The following is a 14,403-nucleotide window of genomic DNA, read 5'->3' as shown; positions in this document are numbered from 1 at the left end:
AACATCAAGTCCATTTTTTAAAAAAAATCCAAACCCCCAGTACTTTATTCTTTTGCTCTGATACAGTATATGAAAATTATACTATATCTAAATAATAAAGTAAATTAAATTAAAGGGCCGCGGTGGCTCAGTGGTAGACCATTAATCTCTGCTACATGAGTCCCTGGTTTGATCCCAGCCCGCGCCAAGTGGGCTTTGTAATGGACAACCACCGTGTGTGAGGGTTCTCTCAGGCTCTTCCGTTTCCTTCCACTTTCTTCATTCCACTGTTATTATCCATCTCATCACTGCCTTCTTCATTATCCTGTGCATAACCGTAGGGTGTAAACTGAAATAGATAAATAAATATAAATATACAAGTACTTATCGAAGTAGTGGAAACAGTTTGCAACAACACGTAAGATATGTATAGTAGTAAGATTGAGGGTGCGTGCACAGTGCAAAGGCGTCACTGGTACTGTGTTATGTGATTGTCTGTAGTACGTCAGGCGGGGTAGTACAGAGGCAGATGTTGAAGCGAGCAGTCGGTAGTGATGCAAAATGGGAGATCTCTCTGAGTTTGAAAGAGAGCAAATTGTGGGTGCGCTGTTACTTGCCTCACGTGTATCTCTGATAGCTAGTGTATTATGTGTGCCGCAACAAAATATTCAAGGCGAAGATGGCCTAAAGAACTCACGACAAAACAACATCGGCGAAGAGTAATCTTTAGTAACAGAAAGCCAGAGTATTGAGGAGGATTGTCACTAAAAACCACAGAGCAAATGTAGTAAAACTGATTTCAAAACTGGAACTTAATCCCGACAATCACCAAACTTCAACATTATTCATCTGGAGCTCAGAATCCGGAACACATATCCTTTATTCTCGCTGACGGAACTGACTGTTGCACTACCTGAAACATGGTACAATATTCTTCCGGAATCATTTATGTATTAACGCATTTTTATAATAATTTGCAAGCGATTACAAAATATTCATAACTTCTATACCACTTCTCCATGACTAATCAAAGCTGTTCTGCAGGTTAACGGTACTCCGACGTTGTATTAAGTTGCATTTTCTTACTTCTTTCTATTAGAAAGATAATCATTTGCATATACCAGTGAAAAAAAAATAAAAAATAGAGAGTTCTGTGTAGGTGTTCTTGAATCAGCAATCTGTTGACATAAGTAACTTACTATATTTTCCTATCCTGAGCCAGACATTTTATTTTCCTTCAGTGTTTATTGCCAATTTCCCGGGCGAAGGGGGGGGGGGGAAGCATGATAGCTCAGTGGTAGAGCACTTTCTTCTGGTGCATGAGGTTCCTCGTTTGATCCCCGGCCAAGTAAGTTTGTGGTGGACAATATCGTGTCCGTGAGTTTCCTCGGGGTTCTTCCTTTTTCCCTCACTTTCTCACTCTACCAATTCTTCCATCATCATTTAATTTGTCTTAAATAGATGTCACCCTTAGCTTAAAGGGCATAAACGTGAGACGTTAAACTGAAAGATTTCATTTCATTTTCATTTTTCTTTCTAATTCCCAGTATTATGTAAACTTTTTAAATCTTGGTCTTCCTGTCGATATTTTTCCTTTTGCTACTTCCACCACATTCAATTGCATGATTCTCCCGTCTCTTATAAAGAGTTCTATCATCTTATATCTTTGTTTCGAAATTGTTCTTTTCTTCTTCTACTATCTCCAACACTCTTTTATTCTATACCGTTGATATTTCAAAGTACGCTGGGAAGTATCATAGCTCATGTTCAATTGGTCCTCTATGTGTCGAATGCACAGATATCTATTTAGATGAATAGTTTCAAATACCTTTTTCTCAATTATTCTCATTGGCAACGATATGCGCCTGATCAGGACGAGAATAATAATTTGTCCCTTCACTCGTTTTCCGAAACATTCTTGACCAATCGACTAGTTATTTTCGATTTGCATGCGTTAAAAGTTGATAAAAAGAGTGCTCCGTACAAAACTCCGGTGCCTACACCACGCAATGATTTTATAGGTAGAGTCTAAATGATAGTCCCTTCACCAAATTTTATTACAAAGTAAAATAAATACAAGTGTCTTTGATTTAGTGTCAGTTTCTTAATGACCAAGTGAAGGAATATTGATATTTTGCCGGGTGCCCCTTCCACTCATGGATGTTTCCAGAACACTTAGCAGGTTGTAGGTGAAATTAGGATAACCGCCTCAACTCAAGGCAGCCTCGGAAGGTTTCAGTTGAAGATGGGATCCCCAGTCCAGTGCGACAAAAGGTAAAGGAAGAGGTGTGCTCCTAGTCCACTGCCACATAAGAAGGTAATGGTTAGCGATCAGTTGGTCGACTGATACCAGGTCCCTCGATGGTCGTGCTTTTATCTATCCTCTTCGGGTCCTTTCGTGAGGTCCGTCTTCTTTTGGCGTTCCTCGGTGTCTTCCGTGTCGGATTCTCGTCTGCTACACTGTTTACAATCAATAACACGTGTTGTGTTGACATGCGCTTTTGTCATGATGTGGAGATCCTTACACTATACACGTCCTTTTTCCGACAAAACACTTCAGCTGGTTGACATCCTTCTGCAGGGAGAAACTGTATGTCAGCTAGTTCATCTTGTTTGGACGGACTGTGGACGGAAAACGCCACCTTTCAACTGTTATTCCTGAAACGACAAAAAACATAGGACTGTACATGTACAAGGACATATGCATGATATACAACTACAACTACACCTTCTTTTAATCACACCATATTGTACTTATGGCCAACGAACGGGTTTCAGTTGATCAACCCATCAAGCGGTAAGAAAATAAACGCCATTGCTTGTAACTACTTAAAATGATAAATTAGTTCCATTTCTGTTTAAATTTCTGTATTTTTATCTGGGTTAAAATGACACTCCATTTTACTCTGAAATACTATAAGAATTTATTTTCATTTTGTATATGTCTTTCTTCATAGGAAATACAAGAAATTCACGACGTTCGACTAGAATTAGTTGAGAAGTTGATATCAGAGCGTGATGCAATTTGGGCAGATAAATTTGAGAAAAGAATGACTCACAAATACAGCACGAAAGAAACAGAGAAAGAGAGGAAGTTACAGCAAATAAGAAAAGAACTTAAAAGAGGTGAGTTATTTGTCTAGTGACAAGACCTAGAAATATTTAACAGTATCGTACTTCATTGACTATTAGTCCTTTATTTGGTCCTGGTATAGGTTGAACTCCTAAATTAATGATAACATACGGACTCATCGTAAGGAAAGTGGATAAAACCAAATAAAAAGATTGTTCCAGAGGATTTTTTTATATATAGTTCTCAAACCGTAATGAAATTATGGTGGTTTAGAATAACGTTGTAATTTTGTTATGCTGAAGAAATATAATAAACAGATTAATAAAACATTGACTTCATGACGTAGAGAAAGCAAGCTTTACTATATATGCAACATGTGTATTTCCACACGGCGGCACAATCTGTCATACCTATATTATTTAAAATAAATATTTCTTGTTGGAAACAGACCTCATGATCATGGTAGTTAAATTTACTAAGCTGACCTATTTGAATACTACATTCATAAATCATGTTTAGGTCGCATTAGTTTGTCACATGCACAGTGCTAAAGCAAGTGGTCAAACAAATTCCAGCATGAATTATTTGAGTGTTGTCAAATACAAGAACTCAATTCTCGAACAATAGTGAACACCCTTCCATTTAGTTAGTTATCACAGTTTCGATATTAAAACTAATCTTTCTTGTCTTTGTCAGAAACAAGTTCCTTATCATTGAAGATGGAAACAAGTCTTTTTTTTTTAACATATGTACAAGGAAGTGAAGAAATAAAGATAAAAGACCTAGTTGCACTGGAATTGCAAATTGATGTATTGAGATTGAAGCTCGATATTGAATTCTATAAAAAGGATAGCTATCTTTCCTCTGCAGGGGCGTTTGCTTTATATTTCACTAACATAATAGATTATTATTTAAAGAAAAAAGACACGGCGAGACTGTACTTATAGTGTTTAGGCCTTTCTGAGTGTGAGTGCATTTTCCCTCCCGTTCATTGTTCATGATGAAGTAGCATATGTAAACTCGAGATCCGTAAAATTAAACTCGTTTTGTACTATTTTATGGAAAAAAATCATATCTATCACATTTCACCTACTAAAAACAAAGATAGTTAAACTAAAATTTACTGTTCCTGCGTATAACTGGGTAAAATTTACTCTTATGTCTGGGTACAACAAACGGTTCTGCAAACTCGAAATATTTTAACAACCGGTTCTAGCGAACCGATGCGAACCGGCTCAATAGCACCATTGGACATACCGTGAGATTCGGTATCGTAGGGTACCTTCTGGCCATAAGAGGGAGATATGAGTTTGCCTTAGCGCCTTGTGCAAGGGTTGTGTAAAAATTGAAAAAAATGACCTCTTGATGAATTGTTTGTTTCTTAAGAAAAAATCTTACAGATATTTCTTGGGGAAGTATTGAAAATGTATCCCGATTAGGTCTGGCGGCCTAGCTAGATGTGAAGCGTATTGCATTTTCGCTTCATATGGTTCCCATGTTATTGCTTTTTTTTTAATGATTTATAGACGTATTCTACAGATATTAACACATGGATTATAAATTGGCCTTAGTAATCAGTAGCAATATAACGGCCGTATGCGTGGGTTTCCTCGCGGTTCTTCCGTTTCCTCCCACTTTCTTAATTCCACCATTTCATTCATTCTCAACATCACCATCTTTTTTGGCCTATACTGTATAACGTGGGACGTAAAACTGAAAGAGTTTATTTCACTTTTTCAATATAAAGGGGAAAGAAAATATCACTATTGTCAAACTTGCATGAAATTATTCTTGTTGGAAAATTCAAGAGGACTGTCTCATCGTATGCCAATAATGACTGTAAGACATGCAACGTTAGTAATTTAACTCTAATAATAGCATATTTAAGATAAAAATAATTTTAATGGATATTTTAATATTAATTTCTATCAGTTTGTTCCGGCTGTGATATACAAATGCAAACTTTTTTCTCGTCTTCAGATCTACGAAAGTTGTCACTTAAACACAGAGGAATATCAAAGAAGTTCAAGAAGATCAACATTCTGAAAGAATATACTGATTTCGCAGATGAATTGTATGCTCCACAACTAAGATTTGGAGAACAAGCACGTAGAGGACATGAGAAGCTCTTCCTTCATTCAAAATATTTGAGTCACTATAAAGGTAAGGAATTATTTCTATAAGTTTTACATTCTTTTTTTTTTTTTTTTTTTTGAGATAATTCTGAACATTATTAGTGTAAATTATTCATTATTTCGCATTTGGATATACACAATAGTATGCAAAGGTTTGAAGCGACAAGCAATAGCGTTTTTATTATATATTAGTGACTAAATCATTTTAAAATAAATTTTCGTATCAGTATTTACAGCAAACAATTTAATTAACGGTTATTTTTCGTTTTTAATTTAATTTATATACCTATATCTTTATACAACACTCACACTCAAATATATATATATATATATATATATATATATATATATATATATATATATATAAACACTGCTGAAAATGACGTACTTATGGAAAATATTTAAAATGATTGGTGTTTTCTTTCTCTTTTATAGCAATGTAGTATTAGTTTTTAGTAGCTGTAATTACAACTTCTTGCAATTATATTATTTAAGCAGTGTTGCAAACTTAAACAATGTTTATCATATCTCAGGAACGGTTTGAGATATCGAAGTGCTGTGAACAACAAAATAATTTGTAGGTTCATTGCAATCCACACACAAGTAACTAGATATGATACTTATCTAAGCATCTTTTCGAAATAAAGCCTTTAAAAAAATCAACTCTTCAAGCCCTGGTAACTTCGTTTCTATTCATTCGGAATAAACCATACCATGGCCATGGCATCCAACGTTAAGGTACTTTCGATGTGCGTCATCCTATCCATCTCTGTTGTGCTGCATGTATGATAGAGGCTTCCAAACTTTTGATGTTTGTGATACTATAACATCTTTAGTTTGTAACACTAAATAATAAATGTGGTATTTTACGTTTTCGTTTGACATGTTAATTTGAAATATGTAGTAATCTGACGTTGTGCCATTTGAGAAAACAAAACTTTATATTGGTTAGCCAACACTGTTTGTTGAGTATTTCTGTTTAATACGTGCAAAGATGTCTCCCTCCTTATAGTTGCTTCGTTCAAAGCTTCGCTTTTCTCCCTCTTAGTTTCTCCGTTATCACGATTGAACATTGCAAATGGCGGACTATATATAGGGTTTCCAGAATGGGACTGACGGCTTTTAAAAGTGTATAGTTTTAATAAGGTCAGAGATACAGAAGAAAAACAAACATTCATATTGAAAGAAAACTCCAATCTTGTTCAGCAAATTTTCATACTTGAACAACTACCGATGCCGGCGCTAGTATCGCCGATAAACAGAAGTGGCATCGGCAGTCGAAAAGATGCAATGCATGTGGTGGTTTGCAGAGACAAAAAGTGTTGTTCAAGTTCAACGAAACTCTTGATGTGTTTACCACGAGCAGTGATTTATCTACACCCCGCAGCACCCCTCTAAAATTTTTGAACACCCCTCCGGAACGAAATTCCTTGCACTTCCCAACTAGGGGGGTGCAATATTAAAAAGATTCTTTCTCGTTCTGCCTAAAGCCCTCCAGGACTTTCTAGAAAATATTTTAAATGACTTTATCTTTAGGCAAAACGGGAATTCCCGTTCAGCCTAATCTTTGGAGACAAGGAATTCTATGAGAGGAGGGAATTTTTAGGGAAATGCAGCACAGAAAAGCTTGACTCCTAGAGTGCTTGCATGCAGATCGGAACTCATGTATAAAATGGCTGTAGTAACGAGCGCGGGAACTAAATCCAAGCGGTCAAAATGCAAGGAACCTCTGGCGGATGCATCATCTCCATCAGAGAATTCAATTCCTAACTTTTGAATTTCTACATATCCTGGTCAAAATTGATGATCCATCAAGTAGTTCTTGAAATTCTATTTGTCTCCCGAACGAGCGAGCGTCATTTCCAACACGTTCTCTCGCGGGATTTTCTGAGTAGCTTGGCGATAGTTCTTCTGCCTCCTGAGACACTGCTCGGTGAGCCTCCCAGCAGTGGTGCCAACCACGATTTCTTTATCGAACATTTTTTTTTTTTAACTTAGAAAATATCATGCATTCTGTGTAAGGAAAATGAATTCATTATAAATTATAATTTCTGAAAGTAAAGGGTAGGCCAGGCCTCAGGGCCTCTTACCACCCTTCGCCACTGGCCGTATGACATTATAACAGAAACGAACATAAAATAAACTTAATTCGATATAATATCAAATTATTTCACATGAAGATTTTATTCACTTTTGTAGTAGTTCATCTCTAACATGCGAAGAGTCGCAATACGTAAAAGGTGCCACAGTTCACATCCTCAGACATATTTGGCCATATATTAAGTAAACAATGCAAGAAGATGCATAAGGCGACTCTTAAGAAAGAATGTTAGTGTTCTACATCACAACTCCGTTTTTCAGCATCACCGTATCAGCTGATTTGTTTTATATGCATAATTCTATACTATATGCAATAGTATCATATATACTTCTATTTCCATATTTATATTGTCAATGTAAATAGCAGCAATACAAAATATAAATATCAATATTGAAATACTTGTATGTTTTTTGTAGTTTCAATCAAATCAAAAGGGCAATTAATCGGGGATAAGGGTCGTCTTAGTATCCTTTTGCATTGTTTGCTTAATATATGGCCAAACATGTCTTGAGAATGTGAACAGTGGCATCTTTTACGTACTTCGAGCAGTGGCGGTTTTAGCGGGTAGGCCGGGTAGGCATGGATTTACCTAAAAATTTTGAAAAATATAAGCACTAAAAATACAATAAAGAGTAAATGAAGGGTAAGGGGAAAAGAAGGAATGTCACAAAACTGTATTTTCGAGAAAACTGCGTTTTAATATTGAAAACCGCGTAAAAAAGAACAGGGTTAGTCAAATCTTTTGCCCTTTTTTTACATGGATAATTTTACATCTATGCATGCATACATATACAGTCAAATAGTACCAAGAGTCGCCAACAGATAGGACAAAGGACCCCTTAAAGAACACAAATGGACATTCCTTGTTTTTTCCCCTTACACTTCAAATATATTTTCCACTTTTATATTAATAGTAAATAATTATTTAATAAACAGCATCAACCACTACTGTAAAAGTAACTTCCTATTGTCATTATTCAATCAAATGTGCATATGTATTCATACGCGAGGGAGCGGGCCTACCCAAAACTTAAATCCTAAAGCCGTCCCTGACTGCGAGTCTTAGCATGTTGGAGGTGAACTACTGTACAGTACAACTGAATAAAATTTTGTTGTGAAATGACTTGATACTAGACCAAAGCAAGTTTGTTTTATCTTCGTTTCAGCTACAATGTCAAACGGCTTTCTTGCAACTGAGCCAATCAATATTCCATTTCTCTGCAGGTATCATTTTCTTTAAATCATATTCATTTTTACTGAAATACATGTGAATAACACTGTTAATAACAAAACTGTATCTAGTCATTTTTCCGAAAGAACAAGTAGAATAACATCTAAAATTCATGATACAACTTAAATAGTTATTCTTCTTACAGAATCTGTTACAATTATTAAAGAAAAATTCTCTTGAAGAAATCCCTCCCTGGACAGAATTCCTTGTGTCGAAAGATCAGGCAGAACGGAAATTCCTGTTCTGCCTAAAGATAAGATCATTTAAAATATTTTCTACAAAGTGCTGGAGGGCCTTTAGATAGAACGAGAAGACAAAATTAAAAATCTTACTACTTTGGTTTTGTTTTTTAAGTGCCCATAGAATAAAACAATTACTTTGGACAAGATAAATTTTCAAGCAAAGTATGCAACGCAAGATTGAATGGAAATCAACCTTTACACGACTGTGACCGTCACAACAAATTGATTAATCGATTGCTAACGATTTCATCTCGACGTCACACCAAGCATAAGAAAGTCAACGCTAATCGGCTCTGGCTGAGAAAGGAAATCCAATTCAATCCTTCGTTGCATCAACGAATTTTAAAATTTGTATTTAAAAAAAAGCAAGATTGCACCCCCGGATGTTTTGAACGCCCCCCTAATTCAAAATTCTGGATAAATCACTGACCACAAGGATCCTCCATCACGCAATAGTATTTAGGCGTGGAAGGATCAATTTTTATTAACGGGGAATGTAGTGAAATAACACAGCGGTGGTAAATCGTGTTGGTCAAAAACAATGTAGAAGCAACAAGAGAGAGTTTCTCACTTAGCCCGAGGAAGCCAATTCGCGCAGCGAGCAGGCAATTCCAAAGTCAACAGTGCACTATGTGGTACACAAACCATTACGTTTGCGCGCGTTTAAGATGCAATTGTTGCAAGAAATTAAACCCAACGATAAGCCACAGAGCAACATTTGCTACTGAAATTCTGGACAGGATTGATTATGACCATAATTTCCTATTGAACGTTGTTTTCTCTGATGAAGCAACTTTTCATTTGTCTGGCTGTGTTAACAGACACAATGTTAGGACGTTGTTAAACGTTGTTTTAATTTGAGGACAAACATAAATGACGACACGGTTGGTTAGTCCTGTTATAAATATTTGCTTTTTCATCTAATATAGATAAATTTAACAGTGTACATAGGAGGCCGTGGTGGTTCAGTGGTAGAGCGTTCACCTGTGGTGTGGTGTCTGTCGTTTGATCCTAACTCGTGCCATGACGGTTTTGTGAACAAACATCATGTGCATGGGTTTTCTCGGGGTTTTCCCGTTTCCTCTTATCTTCTTCATTCCACCATTTCATTCATTTCTAATCATCATAGCCATGGGACATAAAACTGAAATTTTTCATTTCAATAGTATGCGTAGAATAAAGATTTACTTGAAAAGATCAATGATTTTTTTCTGCAGTAGGCAAATTTACTACTCTCTTAACATTTAGAAAGACTAATTTTATTTTCTGACAGAGTATACGGTATAAGGATGCAATAACCTATTGAATTCTGCTTGATTGCGTTATAATTATCGAGAAGTAGAAGTTTATTTAATATCAGCGTACACAATCCATAGGAAAGAATTTCCGAAGAGTAGTTTTGTGTATGGCACACTATTACACATGCCATCACTATTTCAGTTTGCTCTATATTCGAATTTTTAAAACAGTACTTTTTTTTAACATATGCTTAATATATTCTTCAAAGAACTCATAAACTCGCACAATAATATCATTGTTTATATAGATGTGTCTCCTTGTACGATCGTTAATAACATATCCCTTCAATGGAAATTCAATTTTCTAATAATTTCAATCTGGGAAGACGAAGGAAAAAGGGAAGAAATAATCGTTGGAATACCAGGAAATCGAATTCCATGATGTGTTTCAAAATCTTGAAAAACAAAATTTTGACTACTCTATGTGTCATAAAATTGTAGCTGTACGTAAAAAATTACAAATAAATAATAACTGTAGTATTTACGATTTAGATTTGCCAATTTGACATACAGATGTATTTGACAACTTATGAAAAACAGTTCTAAACTTGTAAGTTTTATAGATTGAGTCACTGGTCTTCCAATGTCCAGCGGGTACTCTACACTGGGCTGTTACTGTCGTCTTGCTCTCTATACAACTGTGATATTTTTTTTAATCACATTTCAACTAATCAAATAGCTTTCGACAATTTCTTGTAGTGATGTTCCACAATTCCCTGTATTCTTTCCAATTCCTTAACAGTTAGGTACCGATGATGATGATAGTGAGTCATTGAAACGCGCACGATTAAATTAATAAAAAGGGTGCAGTTCAAGGTTAGTATTTCGTTATTGACTGTTCATCTTATTTAGAGCAAGCTCCTGAGTTATAAACTAATCAATTCAACTGAAACTTTGAAAATATGGACATTAAAAGCTCAGGTACATCTTTTGTTTCTGCGACCGTAAGAACTATTGCATCTTCAATCTGAGTTAAGCTTTTTCATGTTTGTAGTTGAGTGATTATTGTCATTCAAACATCATATGATATATATATGCTTTATAATTTATATATAGTTTATGGTTTATAGTTTATATATAAATTTTATATATAATTTATATATATACGCAACAATTTTTATTTGTATATTTTTCATACAATTTGAAGTACTTACCAACTATCTTTATAAAAAATTGTTGCGGAAGTACCGCGAGATTCCGAAACTTCAGTATTTGGATAGGGCACATGCTAGTTCCTAAGTGAAGTCTTGATTCGACTACGTAAGTTCCATAGTTTTGGAGCTATGCAGCTTTAAAGTTCATTTTTTTTTATGTTTTCGGCAGCCTATAACTTCGAAAGAAAGCATTTGTGCACCCATGTTGCTCTATACTTTTTGTTTTATCTTGGTGTTAGAAATCACCTCCCAAACGTTGTCGGTGTTATTTTGAAACACCCTGTATGTATTCCTACATCAGTGCGTGAAATTCTAGCAGTAGAAAGATATTCTAAGGTGGATAAGATGAAATGGCTTAATGTGAATTCGAATATTTCCATATATGTAAGAAATCACCAATATGTAGCTTTGTTAATATTTTCCATTACTTTCGTGTTCAAGTTATTATTATTATTATTATTATTATTATTATTATTATTATTTTAATTTTCTGTTTAGGTTTAGGAATATTGGAGACCAGTAGTAATTGGTTAGCTGATGTGAAGCTTAAGAAAATGGAGAAACCCCCACCAGATGATGAATTGTGTAAACGCGAGACACGATGGACACCAGAAAAGTTGAAAAATATATTCGAAGATTTTAAAGGTAATTATTGTTGGATAGATTGATTATTATCATTGTCATTTCATTGTGCCAATCAGCCAGCTTATGGATTAAATGGTATAAATGTCAAATCAGAAGATGATTATGTAATTTTAGTTTAAGAATTACTGACTTAACTAGAAAGTCATAAGTAATGATTCATATTTCAATTTGATTCGGTGCGAATTTATAGTACTGGTAATATTAAGTCCAGCAATTCGCTTTGGAATAACTGGAAATGTGTGTTTTCTCTATTTTGTTACTATTATACTCGTAATTGCAACGCGGCTGCGTTGTGCACTTTTTCCCTGATTAATAAGACTAATTAATTTTCTTCATCGCCATTACTAATTTGAGAATAGACTTCTTTTTTCTCACCTCAACTGTAAGTTGTTGGGCAACATGGAAATTTTAAAACTTTTCTCTCCCTCATGAGAGCCGTTTTATACTTTGGTAAGGTTTCTTCTTCGTAACTGCATCTAGATATTCTGTCCTTCGTCTTCCTCTTCCTGGTTTTCTTTTTGACTTTCCCTCTATCAGCACAGTGATCCAATCGGAGTGCCGAATAAGATGGCCGAGCACACTGTTTCTTCTTTTCCCTATTATCTTCCTGATCTGTCGTCCTTCATTAGCTTCCTTTAGTACGTCTTCATTTCTTTTCCTTTCGGTCCTTGATATGCGCATCATTCTGCGCCAACACCACATTTCAATAGTTTCCAGCTTGGATATTTCAGCTTCTCTCAATGTCCACGTCTCTGATCCGTAAAGCGCCATGCTCCTAACCAGGGTCTTAATAAATCGTTTACGAACGTCCAACGGCACATTTCTTGATATTACCAGTCCTCTTTTTCTATTGGGTGCTTCTTTAGCCTGCACTATTCTGGAACCTACGTCTTTTCTCTTCTTCAGTCCGAGGATATTAGACTCCATAAATAGGGGAACGTCTTAACGTCTTCGATTATAACAAGAATAGACTAGAATGCGAATTTCTGAGTATACTCAATGATAAATAAAGTAAGATATATCAAACTACATTAATATTTGAGATTATATTTATTAATGTTTATTTGGAATTATAAGTGAAAGTTAAATACTTGGAATATGTCTCATATATCCACTACTTTCTTTTCTTGGTTTTATTGCGATATCATTATTTGATTGATTAAACATCATGTATCTGTGTACGTAAAGCCATTAACAAAAGATAAAATATTTCTAAATCCGAATGCCATTATACATTGCACGTATATGAACTCATTAATTTGAGAGTTGTTTCCACAGTATTCTAGAGCATTCATGCATCTATCGTATTGTGTCTTTATTATTCTATCCTTTTTTTTAGCTTTCCTTTTCTTCTTATTCTTTGTATACTTCCTCATATTTTTTTTATTTATCGTCCTGTTCTTCGTGCCATTTTGTATCCAATCGTATATACTTCTTTGCATCCTTTGATTCTTTGTATTCTTTCATATATATTGTTTCTTGTGTTCCTCGTATTATTTGTTTATTTATGTATTCTTACATAAATTAGTATCTTTCCTTGCATTCTCTGGAAATAGTGTATTACATAACCTAATGTTTATGGAAAAATTTCTTCATAGCAACTATAAAAGCTTTTATTTTATTTTATGTCGGACCTACAATATGTAACATGACCCAATTGGAGCCAACAACATTCAACACGCGCAGTGTTTCTTTCAGAAACGATGTTCCGGAGGGCACACTTGGTATTCCCGGGGAGGGGGGACTGCTGATACTATTCTATTTATTATTATATTATAGACGTATTATTTTAGTCTCCGGGGGGCACTCTTATGGCTCCACTGGGAAGGCAATGCCCCCCAAAAAACAGGTCTGGAAGGAACACGGTTCAACAGTCTAAAATAATCGAAGCCATCAACATGTATTAACAAGATTATCGAAGTAGGGCTAAAGCCACAGATGGCAGAGCTAATATGCACCATAAAATAAATTATTAAATTGTGTGCGTCCACCACTAGCTGTAAAACTAGACATGGTAGCTAACAAAATTAACCAAATTTAGAAATTGAAAATTAACAAAGTTTAAAATGATCAATAAATGAAATATTACATAATTTCAATGATAATACAAGGTAATAGCTATTAAGGTATGAAATGGTATAGGTAATTGTAACTAAATAATTGTTCTAATCTCACCCGTTCTCATTATGGTCAATGTCCGAGTACTGGCTTCACACAGAATTCAAGTTCGACGAATATATGAGGTGAAGTCACAAAGTAAAGAGACTTGCAATTTCTCGCACTAGGGTTTGGTAACATTGCTAGTATTCAACTCTGAATTAGTGTCGTCTGCAACACTTTTATGTAACGTGTCTCTTATTCCCGCGTTATTCGTTCATTTCGTTGGAGTTAAACATGGCAGCTCGATTGTCAATCTGTACCAAGGAGGCAATTAGCTACGTCAACGATGGGTACATCATCACGAACCGGAAAGTAAGGCTGCGAGCATGATTTGGAAACACCCATCACCACCAGAAGTTAAGACATTTAAATGTCAACTATTAGC

The 14,403-nt window shown here is 35.2% G+C and overlaps 1 protein-coding gene across 3 annotated transcripts in view; it reads left to right on the top strand.

Annotated features, from left to right (window-relative positions):
- Window positions 1-14,403, top strand: part of LOC145660680 (cilia- and flagella-associated protein 91-like) — a 100,489-nt gene that overhangs the window by 64,072 nt on the left and 22,014 nt on the right. For all 3 annotated transcript variants that reach the window (XM_081726017.1, XM_081726018.1, XM_081726019.1), the window contains exons 7-9: window positions 2,937-3,105; window positions 5,033-5,215; window positions 11,712-11,858. In XM_081726017.1, coding sequence (XP_081582143.1) covers window positions 2,937-3,105; window positions 5,033-5,215; window positions 11,712-11,858 — 499 coding nt within the window. The remainder of the gene's footprint in view (window positions 1-2,936; window positions 3,106-5,032; window positions 5,216-11,711; window positions 11,859-14,403) is intronic.

Source organism: Thermobia domestica, chromosome 9, assembly GCF_964235325.1.
Source record: "Thermobia domestica chromosome 9, izTheDome1.hap1.1, whole genome shotgun sequence".
In the NCBI taxonomy this organism is placed as follows: domain Eukaryota; kingdom Metazoa; phylum Arthropoda; class Insecta; order Zygentoma; family Lepismatidae; genus Thermobia; species Thermobia domestica.
Note: the sequence above shows the minus strand (reverse complement) of the source record. Positions and strands in the feature narration are given on the sequence as shown.